This window comes from Pholis gunnellus (assembly GCF_910591455.1).
Source record: "Pholis gunnellus genome assembly, chromosome: 10".
In the NCBI taxonomy this organism is placed as follows: Eukaryota; Metazoa; Chordata; class Actinopteri; order Perciformes; family Pholidae; genus Pholis; species Pholis gunnellus.
In genome coordinates, this window is record NC_136537.1 from 10,043,371 (window position 1) to 10,060,484 (window position 17,114).

General features: G+C 45.0%; 1 protein-coding gene across 1 annotated transcript in view; it reads right to left on the minus strand.

The window, feature by feature from the left end:
* The window catches only part of unc5a (unc-5 netrin receptor A), a gene marked incomplete at both ends in the record, with an annotated part of 114,882 nt that overhangs the window by 17,035 nt on the left and 80,733 nt on the right, over positions 1-17,114 (minus strand). Inside the window, 4 exons of the mRNA XM_079168111.1 lie at positions 1,214-1,513; positions 2,273-2,503; positions 7,814-7,978; positions 14,680-14,847. Coding sequence (XP_079024237.1) covers positions 1,214-1,513; positions 2,273-2,503; positions 7,814-7,978; positions 14,680-14,847 — 864 coding nt within the window. The remainder of the gene's footprint in view (positions 1-1,213; positions 1,514-2,272; positions 2,504-7,813; positions 7,979-14,679; positions 14,848-17,114) is intronic.

The window sequence follows — 17,114 nt, forward strand, 5'->3', positions numbered from 1 at the left end:
ACGTACATAGTAAAAAAAGTCATAAAATGTTACAGCAAGTCGAAAAAGGTCTTAAAAAGTTACTAAAGTATGTCGAAAAAAGTCATAAAAGGTCATATTATAGCATGTTGAAAAAAAGTCATAAAAGAGTTATAGTATTGTATGTGAAAAAAGTAAAAAAAACGTCAAAGAATAGCATGTCGATAAAGTAAAGGAAGTCATATTAAAGTATGTTGAAAAAGGTCAAAGCATAGTATGTTGATAAAAAGTCTTCAATAAATCAAAGAGAAGCTAATCGAAAAACATCAAAAAAGGTCATAGTATAGCATGTCAAAAAGGTCATAAAAGGTCATAGTATGGAATGTTGAAATAAGTCAAAGTAGGTCATATACGTATATACACAAATCACATGAAGTATGCCATACAAAATGTTCTATCATATGATGTAAACAGGGATTGAACCCTACACCTCATGATCACCAGTCTCCTAACAGCTTGAGCTACTGCTTGACATGTTTGTAAGAGTTCTCAAAGGTTTTAACTTCTCGCTTTGGATTCCAGATTTAAAAAGTTGACTCTCCCACAAAAATAATTGAACTCACAACCTCAGACTCTCCAAACATTCTTCTATCAGCCTAGGCTACCAGATAACACAATCACTTTAAAAAGAAAAAATCATGAAAAGTCAGAGTATGTCAAAAGTCATAAAGTCATAGAATAGTAGGTTGGGTAAAAGTCATAGTTTATCGAAAAAAGTCATCGAAAAACAAGTTTAAAACGTTATAAAAAGTCATACTATAGGATGTTGAAATAAGTATATTTTATATACAGTATATATATATATACATGTTTATGTCACAGTTAAGTACACCATGAAAGATATAATGTTAATTGATAACGACAGGGGTTGAACCCTACACCTCATCAATTGCATGTGTCCTAACAGCGTAAGCTATTGTTTTACATGTTCATAAGAGTTCTTAAAGATTGTAACGTCTTGCTTTGGATTCAAGCCTTACAGCCTAACTTTCATATTATAGTAAGTGGATAAAAGATATAAAAAAGTCATATTACAGTATCTCGAAAGAAGAAGAAAAAAAAGCTTAAGCATAGTGTGTTGAAAAACTCATAGTATAACATTTTTATTTGTATTAATTAATTTTTTTAATTTCTTAATTTTAAATAGTATGTTAAAAAAAGTCAGTGTAGTATTTTTGAAAAACGAAGAACCCACCTGTGCTGGGGATCGTCAGCCTGCCTCCCAGGAAGTTGAAGGTCCCGTAGGAGGTGTTCGCTACATCGCGGGGCAGAGTTTTAAAGTAGCTCTGAGTGGACAGTCTGCTCACAAAGTCAGCAGGGTCTGAGTTAAGCTTGCCGTTGTGCAGAGTGTGTGAGCCATTGGGAAGCGGGTCCAGCAGAGGCCCGTTGGTCATTGAAAACTTCCCAGGGCCATCGTGGCGAGCGCGTAGCGTGCCTTGGTAACTGGTGGTGGTGGTGGTTAGATCAGGCTGGATGGTGAGCAAATGGGAATTCTCTGTTAAAATAATGAAAAGAAAACAGACAAAAGCAAATGTGTGAAACTCCATGAGTGGCAGGCGAGGAGGGGCTCGTACATCACAGAGACAGACCTCACACTCTCGAAAGCTGTCGCAACACACAACGAAAACTGAAACAAACACAGGAAAGACACATGGTGCTGAAAAACAGAAGACTCACACGCACACACACCCGACAATACACAAACACAAATTCCACACAGAGGCAGTCAATTCACATCCCCGCTCTCTCTCGCTCTCTCTGTGTCTGTCTGTTTAGCAACCACACAATCAATTCCAAACAGAACTCAGACACAGCTTAGCACCCAGAACGTATAAAGGCTTTTTTCACGGTGAATCACAGGCACTGCAACCCAGTTCCCCATCTCCATCTAACTCAGACAGTTGTATTTCTATTACTCGCTGGTAAACCTCAGAGGCTCCACACAGGCAGTAAACAGAGTGGGTACATTTCCTGACAATGAGGTGGTGGCGAAACATAATGTGTCAGGCAGACAAATAAACAGCTACTGCGGCACACACACACACGTATACACACACGCACACACACACACACACACACAGGATACATCTTGCTTGGACTGAAAACCACTGTAAAGACATTCACACCACCTCCACAACCACAAACAAACACAGAATCAGTGGTACATGTAGATGGGTGCTGCACGGTCACGGTGGGCAGACGGACAGACCGACGGACGCACAGAGGAGGGGTAGAACAAAGAACAGTGTCCTACTGCTGTGGGGGGGAGGCCTGCGTGGCCGCGGTGCCCACACACCTGGCTTACTGGGCTTGATGCCCATGGGCTGGAAGCCAGTGGTGAGGATGGAGGAGTCCGCCACGTCAGAGTCCAAGTCCTCCTTCTTGCGCCGGTAGACCAGGACCACCACGATGAGCAGCAGTGTCAGACACAGAGCCACCGCCACCATGCCCACGTAGAGCGCCACGTCCTCGGCCCCGCTCACGGCTGCCAGGGGAGGACACAGAACGACAGGAAAAGAAATCATTAGGCACAACTGAAAAACTCCCCTCAGGTAATGAATGGCAAGTCCAACGTGTGATGCTGGAGCCGAGATCTTCCAGACAAAGGTCTCACTTGAGGATCTGGTTAATAGGTTAATAAAATATATGATATCAGTTCCACATTCCTTGCTTGCCACCTAATGCTGCATGACTTTGTCCCTGACTGTACGATGCAGAGTTAAAAGGGATAGTTTTGGGTGCTTCGAGTATGAGTAATATTGAAAAGCCCAAAGCTTTAATGTCAACCTGTGGACAATATACGTTTATGTATGTATAAATATATATCTTTTCTCTCCGCTGTCTTTTTCTCTTTTAAGCTCACAACACCCACAAGAGAGAAGGGTGGAAGGAAATTTTAGCACCTATTGAATGTCTCTCTCTCTCTCTCTCGAAAGCCTGAGAGTGGAGCTGGAGCATCTTTCTCCCCTCAAAGTACAGTATGAAGATGACATCAACGTGTGTGTGTTGTGTGTTTTGCAGGAGAATGGGATTTGCTACGGCTGTCTCTTTGGGCTTGGGGAATCTGGTGGCGGAGGAGGAGAATGCTCCCGGGGCCTTTGTGTAGGGCCATTGTCCCTGGGAGCCACGGGGGCGTAGCGCTGTCAGCTGAACACAGTCGAGGAGGGGACGCATTGAGCAGTGCAGCTTTGAGGGACGGAGAACAACGGCAAAGGTTAAAGTGCCGCGGGCTGGCGTGTGGTGAGTTGACAACAAAAGGACGAGGACAGAAGCAGGAGGAGAAGAGCAAACTGAACATTTTAAATATAAAGAAAAAGAATAACAGGGAGACAGATTTACTTTCCAGCAGTAACACGTCCAAAAAGGTTTGTGTCATTAGTTGACATATTTTGATGAATATCCCCAGACTGTCATGGTATTGGGGTTTTTTAGCCACTGTATAATCCGACTGATTGACAGGGATTGCGCTCAACATAGGAAGCACTGATTTGACAAATTTTAATTGGTGTTGGTAAATCTGTGATATGAGAATAGCACAATTAAATTAGTGCTAAACAGTCAAAACCGAAGAGAAAATGGTCAAATAAGTATTCTCTCCGTCTGCGTCTCACTCATCTCCGTTCATTTCTTTTCATCCATTTGTCCTTGCCTTCTCCTCTTCCCTTGAAAAATCCATTCCTTTGGACAAAGCCGCCTGACACACGCAAGTCTTTAAGAGAAATGCCAGAATCTATTTCATGGGTGATTATCTCAGAACAATCTGATACCTTGAGTAGCAGGATTATATGCAGCCGGGCTCTACGGCGGCCCGATGTAATGCCAGGGATATCTTGACATGCAATCAATTGTGAATGACTGGCTGAAGATAAACACAAGTGTGTTTTGTTCTTGACATTACATAGCACATGTGCACAGAACATATCAATGCTATGGAGGGTCTTACAGAATACATACACGGTTCCTCCACCTCTCATTCTGCCCGTGCCTCTCTCCTCTGACTCTCTCCCCTGAGGGAAGCATTGAGGTGCTTAACTCTAAGCGGCCGGGATAAACCTTCCACCTTCCAAAAAAAAGGGGGAAAGTCTACGGTTGAACCTCTCATTAAAAGTTCCCAAAATCCAATTGTCTTGGTGAGTCAAAGGCCAGACGAGGCTGTGGTATTTGGACTTCTAGCGCTGCAGTCTACAGAGAGATGTGCAGTCTGACTAAAGACAAAACAACACCCCTCAGCAAGGAGACAGGCCAACCGGGTTCTGCTGATTGGATAAACATAGCCTTAGATTGGCCAGTTGCTGTTTACTTTCTGAGGGCAAACCAAAGGCACCTATAGCTAACCTCAGATGCAGAGATCCAGTATCTCTATTCTTCTTTTTCCCTGCACACCCCATTCTTGCACCCAGACAATAAAGTCAGTCAATCAGGCAACTCCGTCCCTCTCTTTCTTTCTCCCTCTCTCTCTCTCTCTCTCCCTCCATTCTGTCTGTAATCTCTGGTGGTTTATCGGAGCATCACAGAGAAGTTTTATCTGACCCACCAGGTGTCACAGTGAAACGATCCCGCTGCTCGCTACAACCCTGACCAGCAAGTACTCTTCCTGGCCCTGTTCCATTGATTTTCATGATGCCAGCCAATAATTGAAAGGACATCCATCACACTTTAATTGACATAGCTAATCAGGTTTTATAATTGGATGGGCTTTACTTTAGTCCCCCTCTAGCGCGCCCTCTCTCGCCCTCTTCTTCCACACAGACTCCGACCAATTTATCTCTCTTCTGCTCCGCCGCCCGTCACTCCATGGTTCATGTCCACTTGGCGTAATTGCTCGCAAAGAACTTTTGATTCTCTTTTTGTGCGACATGTCTTCATGATTGACACCCGTCGGCGGATAATCTGTGGCTGTGATGAGCTGTTTTCACAGCTGACCCTGGGCCAATCTCTGTTTGTTCCCCTCTCCCTGAGCTTACAGTTCAGCTCCTCAGACTCGCTCCAGGGCTGGCTGGTTGGGGATCAGTTACTGACTTGAGATGGGCCAGTATGGACTTACATAAAAATAATAATTCATCTCCTCTGAGGCGATGTACCTGGAATCCTGTGGAAGTTTGGACTCTCGCTGCATTGGCAGTCAGCACAAAACTTGCACCCGATAGTCCTCAACTCTCTCCACCTGCTCCTTTCTCTCGCCCGCATTGATAAATAAAAGCTTCGCAGCCTCCTGGGCCTCCCCCCCAGGGCATTTATCAAGAGACCTGCGAATATATTTCATCCCATGGCCAATCCTAGTCACTTGCCCGAAGATGAATAACATGGGAGTTCTTAAGGTCAGGGAAATATGGCTACTAAAACTCTCAAAGTGAACGTGACCATTACTATCTCCACAATACAGTCGTCCCATCCCTCAGCGGGTCCCGGTGAAATATGGCCCAAAATAAATGTTCAGTCATTTTTCACAAAAGCCTGTGACCCCGCTCTGACAAACCCACGCCCATGACGAAAACATCAGCTGCTTCGCCGACCAGATTAGCTGCCTAGGTCAAAAATAGACTGACGACAGATTCATAGTGTGATGGCTTTCGCAAAATCATTTGTGACACCCCCAAAACAAGATGCTGCATATTCAGATCATTACCTTCATTACAGACATTAAGCCAAATAATTGTTTTCATGTTGTCCTAATTTCCTGCGCCTACGAATATGAGCAGTATCATTTTTCCCCACTATCCTTTTTGTGCCCTCTAACACCTGTCTGCCATTTAGGCTCTGGCACGCTGCCAGCGTATTATTTCCCTGCACAGATTTTGCGTAGCTCCATCTTGGGCTTTTGTTTGCTTTATGAAAATGATCCTCCCCGGGTCAGATCTGTTTATTTTTGAGCTGTAACACAAAGCTCGCCGCTGCACATTGATTCTCTTATATGCAATACCAAAAAAGACAACAACCTCATCTAACGAATGCCATTCCAGGCCTAATGAGGGAGATTAGAGCTGTTTGTGAGGTCCTCAGACAAAGGACGTCTTTTGTGGCAGAGTAACTGCGGCTCACTCTGCAGTCGTATTGTTCGATTACACTGGAGAAGAGGAGGGTGCCTTTTGTTTCAGGGGGAAGTTTTCCATCTCAGCTAATAGCCTGCAGACATGGTTGAAGTATGCGACTTGCTGACAAGCCAAAACCATCTTGCTATTTTGCTTATTATAATACTTCACACAGCCGTTGTCTATGGAAACACATCTGCTGGGAACAGATTGGGACAGGCATTCTTCAGAGGCCAGCGCTCCGCTCTGCACTGTCAGTGTAAATACTGAGTGACTCGGTGTGTGTGTGTGTGTGTGAGGAACAATGACTGGCATCTTTGTGTATATATCTTGTCTCTCTGGGGAGGAGCTGCTGACCTTTGATGATGGGCCGACAGAGCTCCCTGGTTCACTGCATCAGCCAATATTCAGCTATCGGTTGACACACGCACATGCGTGCGCACACCCGGACACATTTTCACACACATACACACAATGTGACGTACAGAAGCTCAATCCACCCCCCCCAGCTCTCTCTATGCATCGGTCTATCTGATCACATCAAATGGTGCAAGATACATAATTCAGTTTATTAATTCACTGGCCCATGTTAACCCAGTGTTTATCATGCGGATCAGCCAAAGAGAACTATTTATAAGATTCATCTCTATGAGACACCACACTGAGACTCATTTCTGGATGGGAAGCTGCACTATCTTTCTGTCTTTGATATCTGTAGGGAGTGACAGAGCTGTCCTTTCATGTCCATCTGGTCAGCAGTGGGCCCTGTGGTGCCACTTTCCACTCAGCTGCCGTGCTTCGTGGTTTCTTATCCTGACAGTACACACACACACACGCCCTATTAATGAGCACAGTGTATTAGTTGGAACACAGTGGCTACTTTACACAAAAAGTGAATTTCCCATTGGCTTTGTAACTACATAAACGCACAGCATAAACACAAATCACAGCACAGCACAGCACACCGGCCATGTGTGCTTTCGCGGCTGATTTGACCCGTGGCACTTTATCTGACAGGTTGTGTTTTATTCAGAAGAGAGATGGTTTAATTCTCAGCTCTATTAATAGCTCAGAGAGCAACACGGCAGCGACGCAGGTGAAAAGGTTGTATATTATCTTAGCAGCGGGTGTCATACCAGTGTTTATTAGAACTGATCGTCGAAAAAAGGTCACGCAGGTGGGGCCGAGCCGGTAATGGTCCGCAGACAATTCTACTGCCAGTACAAGTGTCTTATGAAATGGACATCTTTCCTTCCATCTATCACAGGAAACTGATGCCATAAGGAGCCATAAAATGTTTATTTGATCTAATAAAAAGAGGAGAGGACACTCTCGCTCACCATGCCAAAGTGGAAACGGTATTTAAAAACATAGAGCATGAAGGGAAAAGCCTCTCTACCTGCCTCAGTTCAGGGGTCAATTGATGCTAATCCTGTAAACCTGTTGCTGATGTATTGCTTATGATCTACTTGATATAGTATTTGATGTAGGGTGCAAAACTAAACCGTCATGCTTTTCATTTTCAATACATTTTCCACTTTGGGCTTCTTTTCCTTTATCGTATCAGTGTTCTCAAATGTTGTTTTGAGTTTATTTGCAACTAATCAGCTCAGCTATAATCAGCAGATATTTAAAACTAACCTGCATTCAACTGATCCTGTTGCAGAAAAGTGGTAAAAGAAATAACTTGTGCAACGGGATCTCTTCTATTGTTCCACTGAGTTGAACAGTTATGTTTGCAGTATGTGGGTGGGCAGTGCACTCACTCTGTGGGCACTGCTCGCTGGTACAGTTGAGAGACTGGAGGTCGAGTCCCTGGCAGTCTTTGCCCCCGGTGCCAGGTGAGGGCTGGGTGCACTCCCTGCTCCTCCACATCGAACAGTCTGCGCCACACGCCGACCACTTGCTCCACTCGCTCCAGCCTCCGTCCACTGCAAACACACGTAATGAAAAACACGGGTGAGCACAAACACACACACACACACACACACACACACACACAGCAGCAAAACTCAGACTGATTCACTTCAACCAGTGATAGCTTAGTTCTCAGGGAAAACTATTGATCGGAAAACATGCTGAACACCTTCAATAAAACAAGCTATAACTCCCTCTTACAGTGGGAACTGTTAAAACTCTACACGGTGAAGTTCAGATGCAACAGCGGTGTAAAAGCAGTGGTGTATTTGCGTGTGAGATGAGAACAACTGCAAGAATACTCTGTTGCCATCCTGTGCAAATCCACTCTAAAATGGAAACCTGGTAGGTAAAGCATTACAAAGACATGCAAATCCACTTGCACACACTCAAATCCAGCAGATGCGCAGGGAAACCAAAGCGTGTAAAACTGCTGAGGGAAGCCATATTGTCTCTGTTCTGCGTTCTTTGTTTATTTTTAACATGGAAATCAGATGCAACTAAAGCTAAACCCCAATGGTACGTGGGTGCTGTGGCCTGGTAGACTCCGCTGTCAACAAACTAAATCTGTACAGGGAGGAGAATTTGACCCTTGGGAAATTGGCTCTCTAGTCTGCTGTCAAACACACATGTGTGCTGATACGTTTTTAAAATCCTCCAAAATGAACATTCGTGAGACGAAGCAAATCTCCCCTTGGTTTGATTTCTTTGTCAAGCAAGCCGTTACTGTAGCAACATGAGCATTACCTGCAGTGCGTTTGAATGCAAGACATAATACAGGTGGTATTACTCTGAACAGAGGCGGATGTACATTACACCTGATGTGTATTTCTGTCCACCGCAACTTGAAACACACCGCCATCGACACGGGCAAAATGAAACAAATGGAAATGGGCCAGTAATTGTTCTGTGCGGGCCCTGCTGTAAGAAATATCAGTAGCTTTACCACACGCAGAGAGGGAGACCATTCTGAAAAGGTGGGTGTAATTTGGCATTGTGGTGGTGGTGGTGGTGGTGGGGGGGGGGGGGGAGTCAGGCGGCTGGGAGTGATATTGAGAGTGACACAGCGCCAGGCCTGGGGAAGGTTACCATAGGGCTAATGGGAAAAAGAGCCGTAATGAGCTCTCATGGGGGAAAAACGCCACTGTCTCGCTCTTTCTCTCTCCCAAATGTAGGGGTGAAGGGGACCAGACAAGAATCACCAGAGCAACACACACACACACACACACACACACACACACACACACACACACACACACACACACACACACACACACACACGCACAGTACAAGTGCACCTCTATGACAGCAGTAACCCTCCACCTGACTGACCTAAGGGCAAGAAAACCTTAGCGCTCATTAATCCTAGCAATAAATAGTGCAGGGAGCACGACCGAAAGAGAATGGGTCTGACCCGCTGCAGGTCAGAGACTTTGGTTAATAAAACACACGTGTGAGAGTCACTCAGGGAGGGATTTCTGTTATTGCACAACTGTACCAAGCAATGATATTATTTGGTTTTACAGCCAATTGGATACCAAGCTAAATGCCGCTCTAAGCGTATGAGGCCAGAGGCACAGGTGTGTCAGTTAGACCCCGCTCCCACACAAGTCTCCATGTTGGTCCGTTTCTGTCCACAGATGATTGCTAGAGAATGAGTGTTTGTGTGTGTGTGAGTGTGTGTGTGTGTGTGAGTGTGTGTGTGTGTGTGTGTGTGTGTGTGTGTGTTTGTGTGTGTGTGTGTGTGTGTGTGTGTGTGTGTGTGTGTGTGTGTGTGAGTGTGTGAGATGAGATGCTGACACAGCTCGGGCCTCTTTGCAGTCAGATCCATTTGGCAGCGAGAGCAGAACCAATCAGATAATTGTCCTTGTTTGGCATTGAGTGGACCCATCCGTGGGCCAGTGGGCTGATTATCCAGGCTGGGAACGAGAATGATTGAATAGAGAATTACATCCTAATGAATATATTATGTCGCCCCATAGTTTATCCACACCACTGTGAAATAAAGAGACGAGATCAACATCTGCCCCGATGAGGTGATGAAATTCTACTTCTCTTTTCCACTACAAAGCAAGACAAACGGCCACGCAAATAACATCTTCAAAGGAGGAGATTGGAGTGGGAACAGGGTGTTGCGCGTGAGAATGTGGATGAGACACAAGTGCTGTGACCCAAGGCTGAGGAAAGTCAAAGAAAGATGAAGATGCATGAACAGTTCTTGATGGCCTGTCTGACTCAATCTTAACACATGTTGCACATATTTCAAAAACAGGAGAGGCTTCCCACAGGAGCAGAGACCAGAGAAGTGTTTGGACAGCAGAGAAGCAAGAGGCAAGATCGTCAGTGGTTGCAATAAATGCAGTGAAGCAAGAAAATTGACACTTTCCTTGATTTTCTTTTTTTTCAAGTTCAAGGCGGAAATCAGAGCCAATCCTTTTCCTTTTTCAGAATCCACATAAGAAAATTGTTATCCACAGCCACAGTTTTCCTTATCAAATCCCCAGAAAGAGATTGTTAGCGCCGCTGCAAAAGGCAGCACAGCTGATTTTCAATCATGCAGCACCACAGGTTTTAGGTCAGACGGGTCTCCGAGGAGGGAAAGTAATACAATAGCCCAGTGGCAAGCCCCCATTTGGACATGTTGTTGGGGGGGGGGGGGAGAGAAGCAAAGGGGACCCGGACATTCTTTACAGGTCAGTAGGAGGGCCTGTTGAAGGCTTTGCTGTTCAAAATGACAACGGCTGCTGACGGACACAGTCCGAGATCATTGGACACCTATGGCTTCTGTGTCCTTGAGGGGAACACGAGGAGGTAGACAAGTACCACTGAGACCAGCAGGCTGCCGCTCTGCTCCCACTGTCGACACACGTGTGCACAGTAACCAGCCCTAATCCTGGTGGTCGAAAGGCTGATGAAAGAATGCCACTGAAATCTACAGACCCGTGGAGGGGGTCGAGAGCTCGGCCACAGCAGCGGGTGATGCAACGGATATTAATAACCGCACCGTATTCTCTATTTCTGACACATTTTATACATCGAAAACTCCCGATTTTAGTTTGTGGTTGTGATGTAGTATTTTATGGATAACTGCACAAAGCTGAGTCTTCTCCCGTATGTTAACTAAACCATTAGAACAGACCAGAATGAGACAGAATGAGATATGAGGAGGGTGAGCCAAAACAAATGGCACAGAATGATTAAAAACAGCGCTGATGCGAGGCTGTCACCAGATGGCCACCGTCTTTTCGCAGTGAACTAAAGTGTCTTTTCTCTCACATTTATTAACCACAGCCTTTATTTATTCCTTGGATAAAATATCAAGTCTCCGGAACAATCTCTGATAATATCCAGAGACACACGAACGCTTGCTTCAAAAGGTAGAAATAGACATTTGCCTGCAGTGCAGACTGTAGACATATGGGCGTTAACTTGCACGTGTACCACACCAACATGCACAAACACACGCTCACAAGTACGCATACACAAATAAACCAGCCCAGAGTCTGTTTGTTTTCCCTCTAGTAGAAATCTCACAGCTCCTCTGGCAAGCCTGAGGGATCAGTACAGTATTTAAATAATTCACACGCGTTTGAAATCCCTTCAGGTTGTTTGCTGTTCTCGAACACGTCAGCAACGATTCCATTCATTTGCGTGGGGCAGGTGTCACTGTGTCACTTCCAAAACTGGGGACTAACTATTTGCTGTTGACACAGGTAGTGTGTCTTTGTTGGAAATGTTGGCGTGATCTGACATTTTGCCATCGCTGTTGGCTCTGATCACACGTCAACGCAGGGGCAGAGTCAATGAAAAGGGTGAGGGATGGACTGCAGATTTCGCGGTGGTACTTTCGGCATCATATGATGAGATAGAGACAAAGGAAAAGGCAGAGAAAGGGAGATAAGCTCGGCTACTCGCTGTCTCAAGTGTGGATCTGCTCTGCTCTGAGCCTCAGGCTTTATTCTCCTCCTCCTCCACCACAGCTCCCTGTTTCTCTCCCAGCATGAAGCCCATCTGATCTGCCACACAGGCCTCCATCAACTCTCATTAAAACACTTTGGAGACTTAGACAAAAAAACACAGATGAGCCTATCCATCTTCACACTTTCCAGATGAGCGTTGGAGCTCACGTTTAGACACAAGAGTCATTGTGAATAGACATGTGGAGAGTTCTGATGGAATAATGCTACTTTTTAAATGTGGAACAACACATGGCCATCGGCATTTCAACAATAAATATATATAGACTTCGCCGGGCAAGGCAGAGACAAATTATAGCCGTTGCATGTTGTTGCTTCCAAATATAAATTGATTTGTTTCCAGCGAATATACATTCAGTTGACAGCATCTCCTTATCCCCAAAGGACGAGTAAAGAATGTGCGGCCATCGATGTGTTTTAGACAAAACAAACTGAAACTGCAACTCACAAAGAATAAGCAGATAAAAACAAAATAGATTTTCTTTCTGTAACTCATTTCAAAGACCTAATGCTGTAAGCTAAATGCACTAGAGAGCTTATAATCAACGAAGAATCTAAGTCTGGATAATTAATGAACTCTTGAAACAAGACCAGAATTAAATCATGTATTATTTTAAAATGCAACTCAAAAACAAAGGCGCTGAGGAAAAAAAATGCCTCTCAAGGCTGACTTTTAAAAATATATAAAATAAAAAAGCTTCTGAATCCAAATGTCAGCCGAGTCTAAATAAATAACATGATGCCTATCTGCAGCATTACAGCTCCCCATGTAATTCATTCTGCTCAAGTCTCTTTCTTCTAAAATGAGCTGAAATCACCATCTACTGTGAGTGCAGTGGATTAGACCTGCGAAGGCTGTAACCAAAGTGGTAATTAAGGATTTTATCCAGTATGTTGTGATGCTCTCTGCTAGGCTGGTCTCGTCTTCTCCCCCATTGCTGAACGTAACTCTATGAGAACGTCTATTCATGTATTCAAGCTGATGATTCATACATGTTTTAATCATGTGGACTCAGAGGTATTTGGCGGTTGTCTTCGCTGGGCTGTGTGTGTGTGTGCGCTGCGTGACGAATGACGGGAGATTCATCTTGGGGGACTCCTGAGGCATGTCCGTAAGTACACAACAGGGCCGCGGCACCACTTGTTGATGGAAACAACAGCCCATCATCCCCAGGCTCCGCCGCGGCGGACTTCGGCCTTGAAGCGAGTCGTCTTCAGAATCCGACAGCCGGGGTTTGTCTGTGCCACAGATGTTCTGTCTGAGAAAAGGAGGCAGAGACTACGCTCTGTGGCCAAACAAAGGGACCGATAAGACGAGCGAGCGGGGTCGCGTTGCTGCGGCGTCTCATTGAGAGAGAAAAAACAAACAAGTTCTTTCTTTCTCAAAGTCTCTGCAAACTGCGTTCACAGGGCTCAATGCAATGTCTGCCACAGCACCTTAAGGGTTGAAATTACACACTTTCTCCTGGTGGGGCAAGAGAAAGATAGAAAGGGGCGGGGTTTAGCCCAACAATTGCAGCTTGGACTGACATTAATCTCTTTAAGCTCATGGAGGTCAGTATCCGGCTTTGCTGTGGGAGAATGTCAAGCATCCCCAGACACCCCTCTAATTCCATGACTCGTTGCTCCGGCGCTAATAATCCAGATAGAGTCCTGATGGGGTGTCATGCATTGCTGTGTTTCCTTTGTCTTCCTCCTCCTGCTGTATTCCAGCGGGCAATGTTACTTACACTCATGCTTGACATCTAGTGATGTCTTTACATGGGAGATGTGTAATGTAATGCCCTGATTCACTGGGGAAGATAACCTCTGTTCTAGGCATGGAGAAGCTGCTATACTGCCAGAGGAGTTGGATTTCCCCCTCCGCTATTTAGCGAGCGGGAGATTTCTCCTGCGGTCAGCATGGCTGCAGAGTCCCAGCTATATGTCCACAGACGGATCTGCTGGCAGCTAAAAAGCTCTTGTACACACTCAGGCTTTTTCTACTTCTTTCTCGGTTTTCCTCTCCTCTCTGTCACTCTGGGCTTTGTTCCCGCCTTCCTTACACTGGATCTGATTCCATCTGTCTCTATCCTTGCTTCACCTACACGTCCTTTTTTTCCTCTCCTGCTCCCTCTCCCTCTGTCAGGGGGCTAATGTGGAACTGCAAATGAAGCAGCTTGACTTCCATCTCAGGCTACCGGAGATCGATATGTGTTGCTCAGTATCAGGCAGAACACTCTCTGCCTCTAAGACGCTCTCACAAGGGAGAACGGGCAGGCAAATGAAACGCCCTCAACTCCTCACACGTAAACATGGCACGGAGGCTGCCATAATTCAGCTTTTTATTGCCCATATTTACTACATAGCTTGAGCAGAAAAGAACAACAAATGTAGTAGCTGGTCTGACACAATGCCATGGCGGGGACCATGTCTCTAAAAGCAGACAGGTCTCTGAAATAAAAGCAGGGCCCATGTACAGCGCAGCAGATTAAGAGATATGTGAACAAAGAGTGAACATTAAATCACTTTCAGGGTGAGGCTTTACTGTGAAGACTAATAGACTCTGACATTGCTGTGTAAGCGGTCTAATTGCAAGAAACAACAGAAAGCACTGATGTCTAAGGAAAGACCTGGGTGCTGGAACAAAAGGCAGCCAAAATAAAAATGAATTGATGACTTCTAGATGCAAAAAAATGCAAAAAGGAAGCCACAGGAAGCCAAGCGCCACAGGACAAATGGGGTTGCCTGGGAGTTACCTGGACAGGTGGCCACACAGGCACTTTTCTGGACGTTCTGCCCCTCACAGGATGTGCCTCCATTCAGTGGCGTGGGGTTGGTGCAGCTCCGACTCCTCTTCTGCCAGCCACGCCCACACACAGCACTGCAGGACGACCAGGTGGTCCACGTGGACCAGCCGCCGTTGACTGTCAGACCAGCGCCCGGGGAAAGGTGGGTGAGGGAGGGGGGGGGGGGGGGGGGGGGGGGGGGGTAGGTTTGGGAGGGAGGGAGGGATAGATGGATGAAGGGACAGAGCAGCCAGGATTACCCGACATGCACCACGGACAAGAGGTGTGTTTGCGCTAGAATAATCGTGACTGCTGTTACACTGGTTTGGTTGAGCACTGCGAGGTGACCTGATGGAAGAGCGAGAGCTCTTCCACGTTGGAATTACAGACAACTGTTGTGAAAACAAAATGGCTTCAACAGGGAGCAGAACATAACATGACAGCTTGCCATTTTTTGACCTTATCTCTGAGGAACACACAGAGCTGCAAAGTAACTGGTGGACATTTTAAATATCCCTCTAAATTTCACAGCGGTAATGGAAGATATTATATAAAAACACTCAGTCAGAATGTAATCGCGGTAAAGAAATGCTATTTAAAGCAAAAAAGCTCACAGTCACGAGTGCATTAAGAAAAGCCCCACGCCTACACCTTGGAGATGCAAACTCACTACTGAAAAATAAATACATGTATCGTTGCTGCTTCAGTAATTCAGATTGTGTCCTTCACACATCCGCCGCTGATTTCATTCTCCAACTCAAGTATTCTTTGAATTGTAGAGAACTGTAGGCTATAACGTATGCCGAATTTATATTTGAAACTAAAAACAAAAAAAAAACACAATGCCCATGTACTGAACCTTAACCCTCTATTGGCACTTAATTGCTGCTACAGTATACCGCTCGATCACGGCAGGTGATTACATCAAACATGCAGGTTTACTTCTAATCGGCTCCCTCCTGTACATCCGGTGTGTGCCGCAGCTTACAAGATACCGAGATTCCTGATTTATTGACTTGAACAGCGCTGTCGTTCCTTCTCTGTACATACTCCCTTCCTAATTCCCCTCCTAACTCTCGCCTGTGCTTGTCGTGGCTGAATCATTTCCTTGCCCTCTCTTTGCGATTGATTGCCCACCACGGCGAGGTAAATTGCCAGGCAACTCTGCCCCTGATTACCTCTTAGCACAGAGTGCAGTCACACCAGCCAGGCCTTGTTAAAATACATCTCTGCCCCCCCGTTGAACCCCCTTTGAAAAGTAGCAGCTATTATGACTTGCTACAGCTAGCTAGCATGGTGGAGCGTGGAGCTCTCAGGTAACTGAATTGTTCTTTCATTTCTTCTTTTTTTTTTAGCAAGACCACCATGTGTTGTGATTTAACCGCAAATATGTCAACAAAGTGCATACATTTGTCATCTTTTGTCAAGCACATGGAGTGGATGTGAAGAAATTAAACAAGCAAGCACCCCAGCAATTTGTTCACAATTTGTCAGGTCCACGAGTGAAAACGATTGTTTGACAATACAAGGAAGACAAACAATAGGAATGTGAATGCTCTTGCCTCCACAATTATTCCAACGCTAGATTTCTTCATCTGCAGAGCAAGTCTTTCAACAACAAGCTAATCTATTACAATCAACAGCCGGAATAATTGGGCTTTTTGATTTTCACGCTGGAGGCTTGGAGGAGTGTATGATAATGTGTGTTTTGACTGCATGCTCCAAATTAACACATTTCCTTTGAAACCGTTCACAGTGAAAGTGCACATGCCTTAATTTTCAACTACATTTACAGTCAAACTACCATCTAAACGTTTGAACCCCCTACAGAGTCGGTTCACTTACAAAACCAGCCTAATAGGAAGTTACTTGAAGTGCTTTGTCAAAGATCTAAAATACATTGGATCTCTCTCTTACGGTCTATTTTGTCTTAATTGTTCAATATTGATAATTATATTTCTAAACTAAATGATGTAAAAAGACTGTACAAGTCACATCAAAAGTAATACACGCAGGTGTTTTCTCACTCACACTTAATACATAAAGACGCTAATATGTTTTGATCATATAATTCTCTTAATTTCACAAGGGATATGCTAACTTACAGTGCACCCCTTGTTTTTCATCTAAATCTTGTATAAGCTAAATATTGAATACATTTCACACAAAAACCTTGAAATCATTTTATAGCAGAAGACGTGGTGCACATGCTGCTGAGGAGGATTGAGCACTCCTACATAGTGCTGTATATTTGTGGCATATGGTGTGTTATCTCTGCGGTCGTGTTAGATAATACAAGAACTCTTGTTCTGACTTCACAGCACATCATGGTATCGGCATCTTCTGGCGGCCTCAACAAAAACACACCCTGCTCCAGATTTTACATTTTTCAGATGCATTTCCTG